The following is a 21,184-nucleotide window of genomic DNA, read 5'->3' as shown; positions in this document are numbered from 1 at the left end:
ACTTTTATAAGCGCAGGAAACTTAGCACCTAAGAATACTTAAGAACACGAAACTTCAATAAAGCTGTCAACGTGAAGAAATTCAGCTTCGAGCGTCGAACATTCTCGAATTTATTTTTAACACCATATTTTTAGGAATTTATTGATAGGTTTGAAATAGTTTTCAGGCTTTATTGTTACCAAGAAATACGACTTAACAAAACAAATAAAGAATCATGAACATATTTAAAAATTTTCATACACATGCGTAATTTACGTAGAAAATTGTAGCTATCTTATTTCTAGCGAAGTGAATCACTTAGCTACATCCGTTAACTGATAAATTACACAAGGCTCACTAATTGAAAACTAAAAACTATTGGATCATCTTTCAATTTACCGCCACTTATCTTTCTAGTTAGCAGTAGCAAAACAACTCGATAACATTTGAACTGAGACATCTCAATTTAAAAGTCGACCTATTTAATTTTAATTACGAATATAAACTATAATTGTGTAAGTGTTATGAGACAGTACCTTGTTTAAGAAATACCTGAATAACACTTAATCAATTTATAAAACATTATTTTCTGACGTTTTTTAAGAGTGAAGCTGGGAAGCCTTAACTAAGTGTTATTTTAAGATGCCAGTAAATTAGTGTCGCTATATATTTGTTTTAGGAATGGTCAGGAAATAAAGGTAAGGCAACGAGTCGCATATTTTGTCACCCGCAAGGCTAATATAATGCGAGGTGAGGTAGTTTCAAAAGGATAAAGATATGGAGGCTAAGGAGTACGAGTATATCATAGAGGCCAGGATGACCCCCAAATATTTCACCTGGCAAGGAAATATTACGATCACTAACTGAGATATACCGGTAAGGACGTGGGATGGTCAACGAAAACTGCGATGTAGGTATTTTAAGAGCGAAAATATATAAAAGGTTTTTGGACATCTTTATCTAAAGCTTTGGCTTCAAACAGAAATAGCTCGCCGAACTTTTCTTTGTATTTTTCCATAAAGTTCAATCAGCGGGTATACTTTTTGTTGGACGGGACATTATTGGAAAATTAATCAGACAAAGTACTTTACCGTAACCCTTTTTATTATCTAAGTCAAAAGTATTTTTTTTTTCGAATACATACATACTTGTGAGTAACATTTTTAGGTAATACTCAAGCAATGGTCACTACCTACTGAAAACCTCGAGTCTATCGAATACCTACGTACTATTTAGGCTATAGGTATGTTGATAAGGACTTGTATCACTCACCTCTTGTCCCTCCAAATTGCACGCATGGCTATTGAACCTCATGAGTTTGACGGTCTTGTCGTTGGATCCTGTGGCCAGGAGATCACCAGCCGGACTCCATGCGAGACAGTAGATGCTGCCTTTATGGTGTTTGGTACGCTTCAGCAATACTGTTGGTGCTGTGGGAGCGCTGTTGTCTCTGCAAAGAGGATTTATATCAATTTATGGTACTATTAAAGGTTCAATAAAAATATAAAACTACTGAATATAATTAATCACAACACATTTTCAATTTAACGCAAACTTAAACGACAGTATAATACGGGTCGAGAATAAACATGTTTTAAGTTATTATAGTTTTCATGGATGAAGCACAACAGAGGAAAGCTATCAATTACGCTTTTAATTAATTATGAGCGTTAACCTATTTCCGCGGTCAGTTTTAACGTTAAATGATATAACCAATCGGCTATTTTACGAATAAACGATGTTTTACGTAATTATAAAGATGCTTTAGTTTTGGTGGTTGCTACTTAAATTACACTGCAGAACTTTGCCATGTGGTACAAAATCAATAATGGCCAGGACTTGCAAAAAAGGCAAGACTTTTTGTCTCATTAACAGATATTGAATAATACTTTTATTAATTGTCAATATCAGTGTTTTGATCTGAACTAGAAAAAAATCCGAATTCCTGTGATATACTCACTGCAAGTCTCTTCATTTTATTTTTATAAATTAATCAATTAATTCTACTTATCGTTTCGATATCGAATATGTTATATGATTATGAAAGCTGTTTTCAATTAAATAATATCGATGAAAAATGTTTATTCATTAATGCTATGTTAATAGAGAAATTTACCGTTGTCAGTGGCGTGTATTTTACGTTCCTAAAACAAAAACCTCGCATAACGTTTTCTTGTGTAAGCAATCACTATAAATGCAATTCATCGTACATCAATCTCGTTTGTAAGCAACCAATCTTTTGTGAGAAATACAAAGAGATATTTGAATGTACTTGTACAACCTTCTAGAACAATAAACCGAAACTGTTTTTGTTATTTTTTTTCTTGCATTCCGTTTTAAATTGCCAGAGGGTGTGCAATATGCTTTTAAGATATTCAGCGGCCTGAGCGTACACATACATTTACAGTAAATTACATGGTTCTACTGCGACATATAGCCGCAGGCAATTTGTTAGAATTACCGTGTGTAAGCAAATTGTTACGCCATCGCAACACTCATGGATAGGCAGCACTTTTAAAAGGTTTTTGTTCGTGCCCACGTAAATAAAGAAATAAAATCGACTGCTGGAATAACGGATAATTTTCTGTGACATTATAGAGTGAATGTCAGATTTTATTGTCTGTGTTTAGCCATAATTGGCCTTCTGTAGGTAACTCATTGTTTTTTTATTGCCCGTGGTTTACAAACAGTATTTCAATGCCTACTATGATAGTTTTAAGAATATACTTCATACATTCTATTGCTACTGAAGAAATGATTATAATTGTAATGGTAGCAACGCGTGAGCTCATTAGAGCGATGTGTGTGTACTGTGTGGACTAAATACCGTCGCAGTTTCCACACACAAGCCGGACCTTATTTCATAAAGTACAATATAGCCGTCATTGTTATTATAATGCGTCGGTCGAAAAACAAAAGCGGTTATTAACAGCCATTGTGTTGCGGTTAAAACGATCACTTTGGCACTTTTTGTCACACCTACGTACACCAGAGTCGTCATTATGTTACGATACCTGTGACACTTGATTAATAAGTTTATTTACAAAAATATAAACTGTAACCTTGATCCAACTACATGATTTTTCAAGGTTTATACCTTTTTACTAATACACCCAATCTACTAGGGCCACTGACAGAGGGCGTACTATCAAAGAATTCGTTTTAGAAATCACGCAAAGTTGTTGGACGTATTTTAATGGGACTTTCACTGTGGTTACTTCTACAAGAGCCAACTTGAAATATTAACTATAAATCAAGATAAGAGGGAACATATAACTGGAGTGCCGTTTGTATCTGTTTAAATGTCGCCTTTGAACGGTAAGTTATTTATTGCAGGTATAACTTAGTTAAAGATGGCAATCGCATATTCGTAATATGTTGGCCTACATTTGCTGTGTCACGGTTTTTAATGGCCATTTCCAAATTGCAATAGACGATAGGGTACTCAACACTCACGACATGAGCATTATAGTGAGTGAAACGTAATACGTAAAGAATTTCGTAAGAGTCCATAAATACGAGAGCATCGTGCCACGGTACCAGCCAAGCTGACTTTCACAAAGCATACTTCTGCTTCATAACTCATAAGTCTAAGCAAACAACCAAATTTCACAGATAATATATACAGCATCATCGTACACGTAATACTTCCAGCTGTTATTGATTCCGTAATATCTGTTTTCGACTTTGATTTTATAATATTAGGTCTATAAAACATAATTAAAATATAGAAATACATTTTTAAATTTTTATTCTTGGAAAAAGAACATAAAATCTTAACTCCAATCTACAATCTACAGTTTGCATTCGTGCAACATAAAATCATGTTATGTTGGTAAATCCTATTCAAATAAATATGACTAGTAATATATTTTGTAGGCATTTAGTATAAGATAGAAATAAAATTTCACTGCACAATTTAAATTGCAAAATTGAAATCGCAAGCCTTTTCTCAAATCAGTATGAGATTATTCGTGAAAGTGTGAACATTTTCACAGTTTTCCCGATCGGTACGTATGTTACGGCGTATAGGTGGCATACAAAGCGATTGTGGCATTACATAGTGTCACTTTGTGTACAAACTTGAAGTCGGGTCATCGACTTATGAAGGCTTAGTCACCGCTTTCGCGTAGATCGTAAGTGCTGTCGGCCTTATATCACCAGTCATGATCGCGACAAGAATCGCAACGACTTTACACTCCACTTTACGATTATATGCGTTCACTATTGTATCAATTATTTATTATTAGTATCACTGAAGGCCGTCTACCGGTCTCGAGAGGAATCTAGAGAGCTTGTTTTTGCTGTAAATTATTCAACATTCTACTTACATTATCGTTTTATCAATAGAAGATTATATTCATGCACAGCTACATAAACGAGGATGACGCAATCTGTCATTACGTTCATAATAATTAATTATTACTAAACGGTCAAGCAGGTCCTTTGTGGACGTGTTATAAAACATACAATTATATTGCATACATGGCCTGAATTACTTAGATAACTTCGAGGAGATGCAAAATGCGGTCTGATGACAACGTAACTCAAAAGGGGAATTAATTTTCTCGAAACATTTCCGCACTGCATACATACTGGTATATGTATGTCCTTGTTCAGTCACAAAGTATTCATTCAATCTTGTGTTTCACGACAACCACAGCACGGTAACCTCAAGACAGGTAAGTGAAGTGATATAACGACATTTTCACGTAACGCTAAGAGCCTTGACATTTCATAATGTTATTGTTATGGATTTTGTACCGATGTGAATATATTGTAGATCTAGCTTGTGCTAAATCGTCAGCCAATATGCATTATTTTATTTATTATATAAAACATTTTGATACCATTATGTAATCGCATGATCGAGGCGCAATATTTTCTTTCGTGCGGAAATAATTTCTAAAGCAGCAATTTCCGTAAGTCTGAAGAAACTATTGAATAATAGATAATATCAAATTTTACGCTCATATGAAAATCTTTATAATCTTCCAGACTTCATGAAATTCTTATTGAGTTAAGAAAAGTATAGACGGATAAATTTTATTTCCATGGTTTGTCACCTACCGTAATTTGCAGAAAGCCCATTAAAATTAAAGCTTCATTGAATCTATTGCTAATACTTTTATCTTGTTGACGAAGAAAGAGTCAGTAATGGATTTAAAGAGGCTTTAACTTTAATGGATCTTTGTGCAACTGACGGATTGTCTCATACTTATTATATCGCGTTAGTGTCATATATTGCATCAATTCGATCGAATAAGAAGTGAAAGCCATATACAAATAATGTTTTTACTTGATTATTGATTTTTGAAAATCCTATGTTTTACCAAGATTGTAAAATTATCAACTACTAACTGAATGAATTACCGTTTCAATATTTAACAGCGATACCGAAAATTAATGAAGTTAGAATAGTATCAGCAAATATTTCACGCCAATATAAATAGTTCAGGCTATAAATAACGTCATAGATATCTATAGACTATAATGGATTAATCTTATCGGGTCTCCCAATGGAGTTTGTTTAGCTTCACGCAATAACCCGAGAGCCAATCTCTTCCGCAATATTATTGCTCGTTATTACTTGTATCCGAACTGAACCACGTATTTTTACAAAGATCAAGAATTAATATTTCTTGCAATCACAGAAATAAATTGCAGGTGGTGCTATCTACGCAATTAAACGTCTCAGCTCGGGATACAACTAAACTCTAGCTAGACTATTTGTGGAATAGAATATTGCAAAGCTTCACCCAAAATTTTGTTTTAAATAAAGTTAGTTAAAATGTACTTCATTAACATCGTAACCACCACCCAGTCTATAAAAGATGTGACGTTGTAAGACTATCTAAAGTAATGCTCCGGGGCGGTTGAATTTAAATGAATAAAACAATAAAGGCCGAGATATCTTGGGGAGAAGCAATTTCGAGTAATTGGCAGTGAACTGGGGAAGGTCGACTGCGGCCAAGACGAAGAAAGTCCACGGTCGTCTCCTCGCGTGATGTCGAACCGGAATTTGGCCCTAGACTACGTGCAGACGTTATTGATACTGATAAGTCGGCTACGAACTCCAACAAAAGTACTTTGAATTGGTTTGATAAAATAGCAATGAATGTAGTCATTCAGCTGCAAACTGACAAAAGTCTGGAAAATATTGTGCGTACAAACAAGTCCCATTACTAGGCATTTTTATATTCCGATTTCCAAACTAGGATGTCGACATTAAAAGTGACTGAATCTGATACAGACCTTAACATTAGAATAGAAACGTGTTTTACGATCATCGTACCGCACACGCCTCAAATTCACAGCTTCCATTTATAGTCACATAACATATTCGATTACGTGGCAACGTATTTGTATCTGTCACTAAATCTGACAAACATGCAAATGGAAACCTCAAAATAAACCCATGGCTCTGGAAAATTAACTAATGCCTAATGAATATCATTAAATTTCCTGTCAGAGCATCAGATATTGATTAAAAGGCCGGAAATTTTACACATCTGACCTAACGGCTAATGTCTCTGACTTTTAACCATATCTGCTACACTCTCGAATAATGGATATTAATTAAGATGAAATGACGTTGGAATTAATTTGTTATGCTGTCATAAATCATACACGGTTATTTCATATACTACTAATGGAGTAGTCTCAAAGTGCAGAACACTCGTTAGAATTAAAAGAAACACGTGATATTGCATTTCAAAAATAATCATGTTGAAGAAAACATTCTGCATGAATATTATCTATCGCAGAGCATCAGACAAGGAAAACATCAATGTAATTGTCGGAGTTGGTTAGTAGGTAATCTTTTAACAATTACTTTGAACTGAAGAATCATTTAACATGGTAGGTAAATTGCATTCACGTGGCTGCAAGCCAACTAATATCTCCCACTACAATTGTAAGGACCATTGTTCACAATTAAAGAGAACGGAGCTCCGGTAATACTCATAACATATATGTAGGTATGTGATACTTACTTGACATCCTCTATCTTCGGGTATGTGCATATCCTGAGTGTCTTTGTATTGGAGCCGACGGCGTAAAGTTTGCCATTAGGATGGAACTCTGCACACCGGACGGCCTGGAGATCTTCCAGTATAGTAACAGGTTTGAAGGTAGGTCGTGATCCATTGACTTCAGGTCCGACGACCCCGCTGCTTGGAGTCGACAGGGGTACTCCCGGATGACTGCCATTTCTGATCTGAGCCTGCAACAACATTACATCTTCAAATTCGGTGAATAAAATTTGAAAATTTGTCGAGGTGAATAAAATTTTATACAGCCAACGAAACATTTGCACTGCTCTAAGTTTCCAGAAACAGCAATTGTTTGCTGTTGAATAACGTTTATGTACCAACAATGATCAATCGCCTAGCCCTTAAACCATTGTTGACTGACAGAAAGACTATTAATATAATGAGTATTAATACTACGACATCAAAACACGCCACCTATAAATCCTATTGTTTCATAATGCTATTGAAAATCTTCTCTTCAACCAACTTTTATTTAAGGGATTATTAATTTCCGTATTAAAAAAATACTTTTAGCCCTGAAGATATTTAATGCAATGAGTTGTTTGTTTGCCATGCTTAACTATTAGCGTTCTATTCGTGTTTTGTAGCCAACTTTGCCGTTCATTCAGAACGGGAACGATAATATACTTTGCTGAAGTAGCAGTTTGGTGAAACCTCGTTGACCCTGTTAATTGCATTCTCAGATCGGTGATAGCGTCGGAGAGACGGTGACGCACCGACCAGCCCAAGACTACAGCGTCATTCGCGTTCCGTGCACCTCCTCTACACAGAAACATGTAGAATGTCGTACGCAATTGGTAAGTTATCATATGTAGCTACTCAAGTAAACAATGAGCCACAACTGTGCTGGTGGTATATTTTTAATGAATCACTCATTTACTTAGAACATGGACCGATACCTTGCCCAAGAGTGAACCAATGCAATTTATTAGTTACAATAAAAATAGATTTATTACAACTCTTCTTATTGCTACATGTTAAGCAACCATAGCATAAAAAGTGTTCATTCAAAAATTAACTAATCAAGTTGAAGTTTCTCGAAAGCGTGCGAGAGGAGCCGATTGTATAACACATTAATTACCTACTTATATTCAAAATGAACATGGTTCATTGAAGCCCGGAATGATGGGCATAACTGTGTGGTAACTGGAACAGGTTGTATTGTATGGATAGATAAGGCAGGCCGCGAGTTGCGAGACGGCCTACTACGAACCTGTTTATTAACACATAACTAGAACCAGCCTGACCGATAAGAAATTTGCGATGCGCTTTACTGGGTGCGTGATGTTACGGTCCAAATATTACAGTCGTGAATCGTGACACACCCAATGTAAATTAAGTTAGGAAAATGGCAAGTCTCAAAAAAAATAAACGCGAATAGCGGTTATGACTATATTTGTACTGGCTATATGAAAACCAAAAACGAGAAGTGATGAAGCATTTTTAATCCGGAATCACGGTGCGACAAGACACGCATTTGATCTGGTTTGTAACGGTCCGAATAAAGTAATTGGTGTAGCTTTTCGTTTTCATTGTTACACCGCTCGTCGTAAACGCATTGTAGAAAGTGTACTTTACCGCATTTTTTAAACGTACAAAAGATTTTTTATTGTTCTATTCGACGAAATAAAGTTAGAGCAAGTGTCGTGAATTATGAACGCAGTATTTAACAGTTTTATTTGTTGGTCACGTCATCGTCTGTATTATTAGACATGACAAATGTGTATTTAGCTTCGATAGATTTTATTTACCGAATTCGTCACTTGACAGTTTTATATAAACTTGTGATCGCCCACGGATTGAAATTGGACAAAATAAATATTTGAATTCGAATAAGATTATGTTTAAATAACTATTCACCGCATTGTTCAGTGTGCAGTTTTCTAAGGCAATAAGTTTATGAAATACTAGCCGTTTTATCGCGGTTTTACCCGCGTCCCGTGGTAATTACTGCCCGTACCGGGATAAAATATAGCCTATGTTACTCGTGGATAATGTAGCTTTCGAATGGTCAAAGAATTTGTAATAACGGTCCAGTACTTTTTGAGCCTATTCATTACAACCAAACAAACAAACAAACGAAGTTTTCCTCTTTATAATATTAGTATAGATACATAACTTACTACCTATAAACTTTCCTTGGAACATAGAAAGCGCAAAAACTCTAGACAGACTAATAAAAACTGATTCCGTTTTATAATAAAGCTGAGATTAATAGCTGCATTGTCGTCATGATTACGAACTGGTACAAAGCCATTTTATGCAGTCGATAATGACTTCCATTAAGATATCTAAGGCTTGATACTCATTATGTACTCAGATACAACAAATGTCGTATCTATACCGGTAAATGTAAAAGCGAAAATCATTAAGTCATTCTTCAGCAAATCTTCGAAATTACAAGATCCTTTTGACCGTATGTATTACATTGTATGAACACTATTTTCCGGAATTCCACCACCCCAAAGTGGGTGAATCAGTGTGGCAAAGTTTATAAGGGGGATAACGATACCGTGGCTCAATTGACTTGCAATTTTGCATGGGTCCTCAAAATTATTTGAATTGAAGAAGTGTTTGAAGTGAAGAATTGTATTTTTAGGTGATTTATTTCCACGACGGACTTACAACTTTTTGGAGTTTGATTAAGTTTTTTTTATAAGTTATAGTAATTGCGATTGTAACACTTAGCTGCGAATAGAAGAGACAGTTTTTGAAGTAACTGTGACAAAAACTTTTTACTGTGCGCCGACGTGATATATGTAGGTACCTATGCTTTTATCAGCAAGTACCAATATACCAGGCCCTTTATGGGTCATCCTCATCCTCCGAGCCTTTTTTCCCAAACTACGTTGGGGTCGGCTTCCAGGCTTGTATGCTGTTAGAATGACGACGATTATAAAAATTGCGTGTTTTTTCAAGTACCTCGACTCAAGGAAATTGAAACCGATTTAGAGTATCAATTTACTTAATAATTCATTAATGCTTGAAACTAAATCGTTCTTGTTCATGTCAAGATACGTTCAGGATGTCAAGACGATCCTAATCAAAGTTTTTATTTATCTTCAAATTAATCAAGTAATCAAGTAATCTTCAAGTAATCCATATTGATATCGATATTTGTGATCGTGTTATTAAAGCTAGCATTAGAATTTAAATAATTTAATATTTATCACACTATTATAAAAATATTTTTATAATGTCAAGTTTTTTTTTAATTACAACCTGACGTTTCTTAGTAGTGTAGTTTGTTTCGTAGTGCACTTTATTATAGCTTGCGACGTTAAATTATCCGAAATAAGACATTAGTTACGGAAATCATTTAAGACGTGCAACTGAAGTTCCTTAGACTTGCTACCAAACTGTTCAATACATAGTACAAGTAGGCGCGATATATTCGATAAAATACATTATTGAGTTCTGGACAACTGGTATTATATAGCACAACATAGCGTAATGTTGTTCCTTTAATATCAAGGTAATCACATTATCGAGGAGTACAGCAAAGAAGAGCTAGCATATAATCTACTAATGCATAATATCAAGAGCCGATTCGATGCTCTTAGGTAATAAATATTAAATTATACTTTTGTTATTTCCGCATCATCACGGAAACCGGTAGACCATATTTGCAATTGAGATTTAGTGAAAATGACATCGTAATATGTTGAACTACTCGAAATATTCATGTTAAATAGTTTTGACGTCATTTTTAATATCATTTCTAATAATTTGCCTATCTATCGGTGTAACCAAATTGATTATATAATATGTTTCTCTTTCATATAACACATTCATTTATACAATTTAAAGATAATGATGCTAATACAAATGAGCAGATCATCTTTAGTAGATCATTTTAAAAACAAAGCCACATGAAACTTTCTTAAGAAGATTTTCTACATTCAAAGTTTAAATATACTTTTAAAAGTATATTATAAGTTTAAATTGATGGAAACTGTGACGAATCTACTCGAGCACAGAAACGTCGATTTTCTTCAATTCTATTCTAGCTAGTAGATTCGCACGTTCTAGGTTAAGTAGCGCAACAAACAACTGTTGGCAATTGGATGGCAGTTGTGTATTGAGCCTCATTCTCAAGGAATTCATATCAGAGTAAACGTAGAAGTAAGTACTAAGTGCACTACTGCGTCCGTAAGAACTGGGCCACCACTACAACTACGTGTTAAAAACACAACTTGAAGCGTCTTACATAATTAGACATCATGTGGAAACACGAACTTAATGAAACAATAATTTTTCTACAGTACAATACACACTCGCATTGCAAAAGACGGCTTAAGAAACAGGTTGATGTAACCAGATAACCCAAATTCGCATGAATAGACACTGAATTTGATATTAAAGTACTTATAACTATGCTATATGTGTGTGCGATCACATAAAAACAAGTATTGAACATCCGTTACACACGCAGGACCGGCGCGTTGCGGTTCAACGGAGCTGAACGGGCTCTGACGAGGCGTCGATGCTTCATTCCCATAACACTCCGCCACCATACCTGTACCATTACAAATCCTAACACATTCGCTAAAGCACCACAAATACACAAATTACTCACTTCGCTTAGCATCAATAAGATAATCATGTAGATTTAAGAGCTTAGAAAGTACGCATAAATACATATCAAAGAGTGGTTACGGTTAAACACTATGGTTAAATTAATTCTATGTCGCTGATGGTATTCTAACAAACAACTGTTCTAGTGCAGTCATTTCACAAAGAAACAACTGTATAGATAGAAAGTTAGTTTAATTACCTGAAAGGCAGAGATCCGTTTGGGGGGCAATAACTGCGGTGGTCTATCGACTAGATTTTCCATGGAATGGCGGGTGAGAAATCCTTGCTTTTGGAATGCGGGGTTGGCTTTGTATGAGGTACGGTTAAATTTAGTGGCTGGTGCAACGATACGGTTGCCGTTCTCGTCATCATCCTCCCACTCTGTAACCACTTCAGTACGGACGTCTTCTAAGGATCGCGAGCGACTACACGGACAGGCTGCTGGCGGTGAGGGGTTTGGGTTTCTGAGCTGACGGGGTCGTTCTCGGACACCGTACAAATCGCCATGGCCACTTGGCGTCGGAGCACCAGCTGAACGATAACTCGGAGACAAAAAGTAGTAATCCCGCGATTTATTACTGTAAGCACTCATGCCGGAGAAATCTGAGTAAGTAGAGCCTTTTGACGAGGCTGTTTTAAAATTCCTCAAATCCATTGGGTCGGGCGGTCGGAAATAAAAGTTAGGCTGTGGTTGTGCCTGACGCGAAAGCGGCGGCCACGGTCTAAACGGAGCGTCTATGTAATGTGCCGGTTTGGACTTCATGTCAGATCGCGATAGATCATCCGAGCGCGGCGGTGTCGGTTCCGTGCGGATGTAGTCGAGGAAACTGCGCTACTGTTGTCTCGAGCGTCGAGCGGCGTGCGCCGGCCCACCACCGGTGTTGCACCACCGTCGACGCATGTTAGACAGAGAGGTGAACAGAGAGAAAGGCGCGCTAACGTTCCGCTCGATCCGTTCAATGCGAATACAAGTGAAAGGGGTAGCCCGTGCGCGGTCAACGCGCGTCGTACGCGCTCAGATATTGTTCGCGAGCAAAGCGATTGTGAATACCTCTTCGCACTGACAATCATACAATGCAAATCTTTATTAAAAATACGAGAACTATTACAAGCCATTTGATTTTATAGTGAACCATACTTTATTTGCAGTTTCAACTTTCTATATTCATTACATGCATAAAAAGCTACAAGTAATTTAGATAGGTAGAGATGTCAGTGGACAGATTCACCTAGCTAATCTTGTGGTCTCATTTAGTAAGATAAGAGCATTATATAATCAAAAATATTGAAAATAAAACTAGATTTGAACCGTTGCACGTAATTACGACCCCATCCTTTGTGGTTTATTTCAAATCGTGAGTTTTAGAAATAGCTTCTAATTCTACATGCGCGCATGCAACTTTCGCTTCTTTCTACGCTTGACTAGTTATAAAAAAGAAGTCATTTCGTAATATTTGATTAGCTATGTTGTGTTATCTGTTGATACGCGCACGCGGTCCGATCCAATTCATCATACAAATATTGCTCACGTACTCACCCACGCCAGTCTAGAAATAACGTAGGAAAATTCAAACATTTAATTAGTCACCTTATTCGTAACGAAGGAACTCAAGGCTATGCCATATAAAGAGCATAATAATAAACAAGTTTATGTCAAAAGGAACTCATCATAATCTTAATTTCGTCCTACGCGTGAAAAACGAATAAATAATTAACACTACATTTAGGGACGCTACGGAAGATGTATACAAAACAACAACACAGGTACTTGCTAGTGAATAATGAATCAAAATGATAAGTTATAAATAAGCCATGCGCCTTCTGAAGTGGACTACATTTGAAAATGATTTCTCGTGCGAATATAAAAAGGAAGCAGTAAGTACTAACCAAGTGCCAATATAATATTTCTTGTATTATTGTAACATGAACGCAAAAAAACATATGTACGCTAATCAATCAAAATACCATTGTAGTAACTTGAGTCAAATTCACAATATACTAGCAGGTATAAAAACTCTGATTCACAGAGTTGGAGCGAGATCTCACACTAATTGTAACACTTTTTTGCAGTGGAACAGGTTAACAAAACCTCCATGATCGAAACAATAACAAGCGATAAAGCAAATCTTATAACGGGTTACGTAAACTTAATAATATTTATGTTACACAAGCAAGAGACTCTAGCCATGATTTCAGAGTGACTCACAGTGTGTACACCGAAAATCCTTTGGCGAACTATCATTTGGAAGGCAACATTGACACAATTAACACAAACACACATGTAAACTGAATCATCGATAGGTATATACAGCAGTCTTCGCCTCGTATACAATTGAAATTTATTAACCGATTAACTGGAAACTTGTCTGGGGTCAAATTGTGTATTTACGAGAGGATCCAGTTACAGTTAAATTGAAATTCATTAACTTGGGACGAGGTTTCATTTGTACACACAGTAAATCTGTCGTCATTTATCATAGCGCGATATTGTTCTCCTGATTAAATAGATGTACCATCTTATCAATTAGGCAATGATACCATCTATAAAAAATAGTTTAATTCGATTATCAATATAATTTTACGCAACTAAAGTTTTGAGGAAGAATTGTAACTACGAAAAGTGCATCGGAATTACGTGAAAAATCGTTACGGTTAATGGAAATAAAGTGATGTTATGACCGATTAGTGATTACCTAATTCGTTCATCGGTTTCCTTTGGTCACAAGACATTGAGGTGACGTCACGATGAACCGCTAGCATCGAAACGTTGGTAACCTTTAAATTCCACTTTTTACATTTTTAAACAAAATTAACCGTTCGTCAGAAGTATCTGGAATTCTTGTGCTACTAATTAAACTGTTGTTCCAAGGAATACAACGCACAAATGACAATTTTTCGCATGTTGTTGAACAGTCTGAGTAAATATCGCAGTGGCATGCGAGATAAAATGTAAATATTGTCATGATTTAGTCGTGGCGGGTGGCAGTTGGCGGCGTCATGTCCATTTATGGCTGTTTAGGTCACCGACAGACGCGCGGGACGGTCGCCCTATCAGCTGACCATGTAAAGCGAACTGGGGATGTACCACTGACGATGTATCGAATTTCTAATAGCTTTGCCATTATAATGTATCAGATTTATGCAAATAAATAGTACACAGGTACATGTTTATAATAAACGATTCCATATTGGACTTTACTGATTACAAACGTCATAACAGTAATATTTTAATCATGTGTAATTATTACCGCTATGTAAAAAATCTTACGGCTATTACTTTATAGTAAGTAACACAAGCTCGAATGACGACGAAATTTATTAAAACGCGGATAATGTTGGCTTCACATAATGCGGATGTCACGGAAATAGTAAAAATGTATATCTAAGTACCATAATATTATTCCTTCTGATTTACCTCATACTAATGACTAGAAAATTCCGATTTTAAGTCTATTAAGAACAATACTTGAATAATTATTTTTTCAATATTTACATTTCCGTTATTCGTGTAATTGGATTCAATCTGTAGGTACCGAAGTTTCTCCTATGTACGGGATTGATAATGATGAGATTATTAAAAATATTTCTGTTAAAATTATAAAGCTCATATATTGATATAATACCTTATTGTGACCATATGGAACTCGCTCGTCATGCACTAGCGATGACACGGAATTGTGTTTGTCAGACTCCCAAGTAGTACCATGCCAAACATCCAAGGAGTCCGTGGAAGATTTCTTTGTATCAATAGAGCTTTTCCTGGACAGCGAATTTGTGGATCCAACATAATCACGCTTCATGTCTCTGATGCTATTGCTGGATATAGAGTCGCGTCTATTGTAGTTGACAATGTTGCTTCTGCTCAGGTTGGGGAAGGAGCCCATAGAATGGCGTTTGTTATGAAATCTGTGAGTTGGGCTTGGTGTGTCACGACGCGGAGGCGTCACTGAGGGACTGTGGCGCTCGCGTCGCAGGATACTCGGGAACGTCGACGGGTGCTCCAGCTCGCGAGCCGGAGAACCCGACAGCCCCAATGAGTCTCGACGCCTGTTTTATTATATTTATTGTTAGAAAAATTACGAAAGTTTTTTTTACTAATTAACATTATTTACAATATTAAATATACCTGATAATAAGCCCATTAGTGGGTGAAACGGACTCCCTGTAATATCCAGGCGTAGACTCTCTACTGTGAAGGTAAAGTGACGACCTATACGGCGTACTGCAACGACCATGCACTTCACAGCGAGGGTCGTGCTCGACGGTAGAGCTGACAACCGGAGAATGCCGACCCTCCCCCTCCAGATTCATATTACCAAACATAGAGTCCAATTGGCGCATCGCCATTACTTTTTTCACAGCAGTCATCTCCACAAATCGTTAACACAGTTCAGTAAAATATAATTTTAATTCACAATTTATGAGAACAATGTTTCCGAAGCTCGATCGTGCGTAAAGTGTGCGTACAAGTACATTAAGTGACATGTATGTTCTCTAGGTATGCCGCGTCGCGACTGGACCGTGCGGACGGCGGCATTGTGCGCACAATGCTTACCGATGACTCATAAGAGGCATGCGCGCGAGCAACGAGTCTACGATTATCGCTACGTCCTACAATTATATGTTAAGTATAAATATAGGTGACAACGAGGTAAATAATGGTCCAGTAGGTACTCTAAGAGAATCATCAATAATAAACAAGGACTTAATGGCGTGTAGGCGTCACTCCAAGTTCACACGAAGGTCGTTAAGGTATATGCATATATAGCCGACAAACGCAGCAGCTTTAATTTGCGACAAATCTGGCCATCAATAAAATTATAATGAGTTTAAATTGTTTATTTTTTAGTGAGATGAGCGTACGATTAAAATAAGAGGCGTAGGCTTTAAATTTTAAACGTAAATAAATAATAAAATACACAGCTTGTTTGACTGTCGAATATCTGCAAAAGTAATCGACTGATTTAAGTCGATTAACTAATCGACTTGAACAACGTAAACTCGCCGATTGCATGGTTCCTAAAATGGTTTCCCAGTTAATTACCGTGGTCACTTAAGATTCTGTTGGATAATAATTGGAAGTTAACAAGGGAACGATTTAAAATGGCAACATCCTTGAAGGAAACAAGCTCAGCATCGCTTATTTCCTTTTTGCAAAACTCAACGAACTCACGATATACTAGGTCACAAAAGGTTAGCGGTGCCGCATAGACATTCTCTAGTCAAGAAAGCATACTGCAACCTTCAAACTAGTTTAATGTTCGCTGCTGATACTAAAAGAAACTCAGAATGAGGTTACAAAGTGCTATAAAATCTACTAATTTGTCAACAAAGATAACGGTGCATACCTGGCTATGTCAACTTGTATGCGAAGACGAGTATGATAGACGAGCAAAACAACTTAGATACCGAACCTCATAAAATAGAAGGCAAACGATTACTTGAAATAAAACCATTTGCAAGACCGACCTTCATTAATAACTTGAAAAGTTTTATTGCTGATATTTCGCACCCGGTTTTTAAAAGAACATCTGCGTATCTAAATATATGCATATTTCTATAAATAATATATTCTGAAAAAGAGATATTTTAGGTATATGAAGTTAAGGAGCCACTACTTAAATAGGTGCGCGTAGGCAGCAGACAGTAGAAACCATCCGAAAAGGTAAGCGGGATTAAAAAGTCGTTTAAAACTTTTCTAATATGCCATATTCTATTGTTAATAAATCTTATGGACAACAGAACAGTTTCTATAAATAAGTATGAGTTTTGAAAGAATAGACAGACACACGACATATCCAAGATATTCGAGATTCATTAAATGTCCACTTTTGTATTGATTGAATAAAAGCGACACTTTCATATTAATGTTAATAAATACGTAACGAAATCATTGCTAATTTTAAAGCAACTTGCTTTTCAATTTTATACTAATATTCGTTTTTCTCTTCATCATTCATTCTGCAATACATATTACTTAAGGAGTTGGTTGGTGGAACGGGCTGGTCCCAAGAACTAATGACCCTGTATGAAAAGAGAATTTATCGAGGAAAATCATTGGTTCGAGTATTTTATCCGGGAGTGAGAAATGGCCTCTACAGTAAAAACTGCTAGTCTAATAAATCAATCGATAGTTTTAACAAAGTCAATTATTCTAATCAGGTATATCAGTGTTCTTGCTCTTGTTCATCTTAGACCCGTATTGTCATGTTATGTAGAGGAAAAGTTTGGGTTTTTACCCAGAGCGTCATCACCAGGGTAACGTCATGCATTCAAAATTACTTGTCAATTGTCATATGACCCGTCCGGTTTCACAATTGTGCGCTACATTATATTATCATTGGAAATAAACATTCGCATTCATAAAACACCGACGATATGTAACAAGTGCTCTTTTATATAATTCCTTTAGATGAGTTCTTTGCATCTGAGTAGCCGACGTCGATGTTCGGACAACTCCGTTCTGTTCTTCGAACAATTTACAAAAATAAAAAGGTTGTCAGTTGGTCCTTTTGTTCTGTATGTGTCACAGTAAACTGACTGTCCGCTGAAGACGCGCCCTTGAACATTTTGCAGCATACAAATGAGTCAAGACTTAATTAATTTTTGAAATGATGAATAAACAATCCTGGTCCTGTTTACCTACTTACATACATTTACGTGAAGGATATAATTAGTTATGAACACAAAGTAGAATTGGATTTGCTGTACAATTCGCTAAAATATTTATGCTGTTTTCACACTGATCTTTTAGTAAAAGTTGAATAATTTCGATGGCCTTTTAATTTTTATACACATTTAACACTAGATAATCTTAACGTGTGCCGGTTACAGCAGAGCCAAACGAAGAAGAAATGCCCAAACAGTGGCAGTCCTTTTGACAGACTAAAGGTGTCACAAGCAACATAGAAAAGGGAAACTTTAATTGAAACGAAGGAAACCGCCAAACCACGAATCGAACCCGTATTAAATGAACCAAATCCTAGTAGACCGTTAAGTACTGTAGACTGTTAAGGACATAAGGTACGAATTTCCATTAAACTGTCACGTTTTACGCAACCCACCTCAACGCGACTCGAGATTTTTATCCTGACGCATTATTTATGTGATTGCGCGTTTTAAGTATTTCGAGTGGGCGCAAAATAATCCAATCCAGTACATATGAAGGTCATAATTACAGTGTAGCAATAAATAAGAACAGTCGGAACGTTTTATAATCGAACTAGTAAATAAATTATATGTACTAACTACATAAACAGACAGGTAGGCGGCTAAAGGTTTTGATAGATAAAGATTTATTTGTTGTAACTTCTATGTCGGTTTTATTAGTCGGTTTTTATCGTCTCGTCTCATAAGATTTGGAAACAGTGATTTTGTTACAGGCTTTATTTAATAAGAGCGCAGCATTCTGGCACAATGAACTGTGGGTCCAGTCTCTCATTTGTATGGATTTGACACTCGTTAAGTGTCCGAAGCAATATCAGAGTCTATGAAAACTACTTAACTTTTTATTGTATCAACATAAATTAACATCGCACCTTCACTAAAGAAAATTGCTGTTTGAAGAGCGGCCCTTCTCACAAAGCAAATGTATTCTTTTTTCAGAATACGCTGCATTTGCCCTGCATTCTATTAGAATATAGAAGTAGCCATTTCCTGCATTTTAAACCACGTATCGGAGGCTAATCACCTTTAAAATGCCTTTACTTCTAAGCTAATATTATAAAGTGTTTAAAATTTACTGGTCCGACTTTACCACTATAAACAAAGCCTTGTTATATGTGGAATTCATAGGCTCTGTTTAACCTGGCACGGTAAGTAGGTTTCCCCGGCACGGGTAAAACTGGAGGAAACAGCTACTTCCAATCTAATAGCACAGCCTTTTCTGAAAAAATACGATATTTTATAAATCATGACAATATCCATTGGGTAATAAAACTAAAATTTATCTAAAACAAAAGCCACCGCTTTAAGCATGAATTACTCAAACTGTATAGTGTCTTCATAAGTACTACAGCCGATGTCGTTAATATGAAGTACCACGTGAGTGCATGACTTAAATATATCTATGATTACTTACACTTAAGTACTTTTAATACAATACACACGTGTTTCCCCCTACCGTTCTTCAACCACAGCTGGTTTTTATTCTATACTAATGTAATAAAGAGGACACATTTGGTTTGTTTGTTTGTACCCTAATGACTCCGAAACTGCTGAATCGATATGAAAAATCCTTTCACAGTTATAAAACTACACAATCTATAAATGGGACAGCCCTATGCTAGTCCATTGGATACGTATGCATAATAATTTTACTTATTTTTTCTAACACTAGGATCTTGTATTTTGGTCTGAAATAAATGTGTTATTTATTTATATATTATTCCGGTACGGGCAGTAGTCCTCATTGGACGCAGACGAAACCGCGAGAAAACGGTTAGTGTATAATTACAATGTTTTCATCACTTCATTGACGTCTTTTCATCTCTGTTTCCTGATAATAGATTCATAGCAATATGTTGCTCTTGTATAATTTATAGTCGAAGCTATTCATAGACACGTGTAAAAAACCAACAGTCGTTGTGGGTGACTGGGTAACTAATGAATATTCATTAATTATAAATGATTAATGTTACGATAAATCTTTTTTCGAAATGTAATTATGACAATAGGTATGTGTCGTTTTTAAATACAATCGATATGTCTTTGGGTAGTACTTTTGTTACATCCTCATCAGCCTTTGTATCGTTCCATTGCTGGGCACAAGCATCTTTTTACACATAGAAGGATTGAGCGTTATCACCACGCAAGCTCAATGCAGGTTTGCGATTTCCTCTACCTTTAATCAGATATTAGTGTTCAAGATATATCGGGTGTGTCGTTCACAATCACATTAAATCAAATGCGTTAATATACTGATTACTATATGTCGATTAACACAAAAAAAGAAAACTACGTAAAAATATATTTTTTCAAACAAAGTAAATATACTAAAAATGTGCGAGAATTAGAACACCATATTAGTATTACAAACAACTGAATTACAAACATATGTCAGTCATTACAAACAACTGAAATTCTCCCTTGAAAACAGCTGTCAACTAATCAAAAATTAGATACTCCTAACTTTATCTCTGCTTTACACATGATGTTGAAAATTATAAAAATTAAAAATGACTCCTGTGGCTAAACCACTGAATGGATTAGGTTATTATTTTACAATTCGCCATAGAATACCATAAAGTATATGCGATAGGATTTAATGTGATTGTGAACGACACACTCTGTACTTATAGAGTACATACAAACTTTGAAAAGTTGCATTGGTATTGCACTGGAATCGAATGTAATTTAGAGGTTGGCCCTTTTCCCACTAGATGACTAGACCATCACGATTTGTACATTATTTTATTGTTCCAATAATATGAATAAGCGTGGCTTTCGCTAAATAAGGACGGATACAGTTTAATATGTAAAATGAAACATAGTATTCAATACAAGGAGTAGCCTACATAAATACCCATACTTCACCAAAGCAGAGAACCAATACATTACATAATTTTAAAGAA

The 21,184-nt window shown here is 36.0% G+C and overlaps 1 protein-coding gene across 6 annotated transcripts in view; it reads right to left on the bottom strand.

Moving 5' to 3' along the window:
- Positions 1 to 21,184, bottom strand: part of LOC110378892 (WD repeat-containing protein 47) — a 36,523-nt gene that overhangs the window by 8,593 nt on the left and 6,746 nt on the right. For 4 of the 6 annotated variants that reach the window (XM_021338314.3, XM_049840898.2, XM_021338317.3 and 1 more), the window contains 2 exons: positions 6,975 to 7,204; positions 1,252 to 1,429 (listed from right to left, as the gene is read on the bottom strand). In XM_021338314.3, the coding sequence (XP_021193989.1) occupies positions 1,252 to 1,429; positions 6,975 to 7,204 (408 nt within the window). Of the gene's footprint in view, positions 1 to 1,251; positions 1,430 to 6,974; positions 7,205 to 11,811; positions 12,617 to 15,235; positions 15,660 to 15,738; positions 16,238 to 21,184 lie in introns of those variants that run through there. The other 2 variants (XM_021338315.3, XM_021338316.3) reach the window with 2 other exon arrangements.

Source organism: Helicoverpa armigera, chromosome 1 (assembly GCF_030705265.1).
Source record: "Helicoverpa armigera isolate CAAS_96S chromosome 1, ASM3070526v1, whole genome shotgun sequence".
NCBI lineage: Eukaryota > Metazoa > Arthropoda > Insecta > Lepidoptera > Noctuidae > Helicoverpa > Helicoverpa armigera.
The sequence above is the reverse complement of the archived record's forward strand: the minus strand, read 5'-3'. Positions and strand labels throughout refer to the sequence as shown.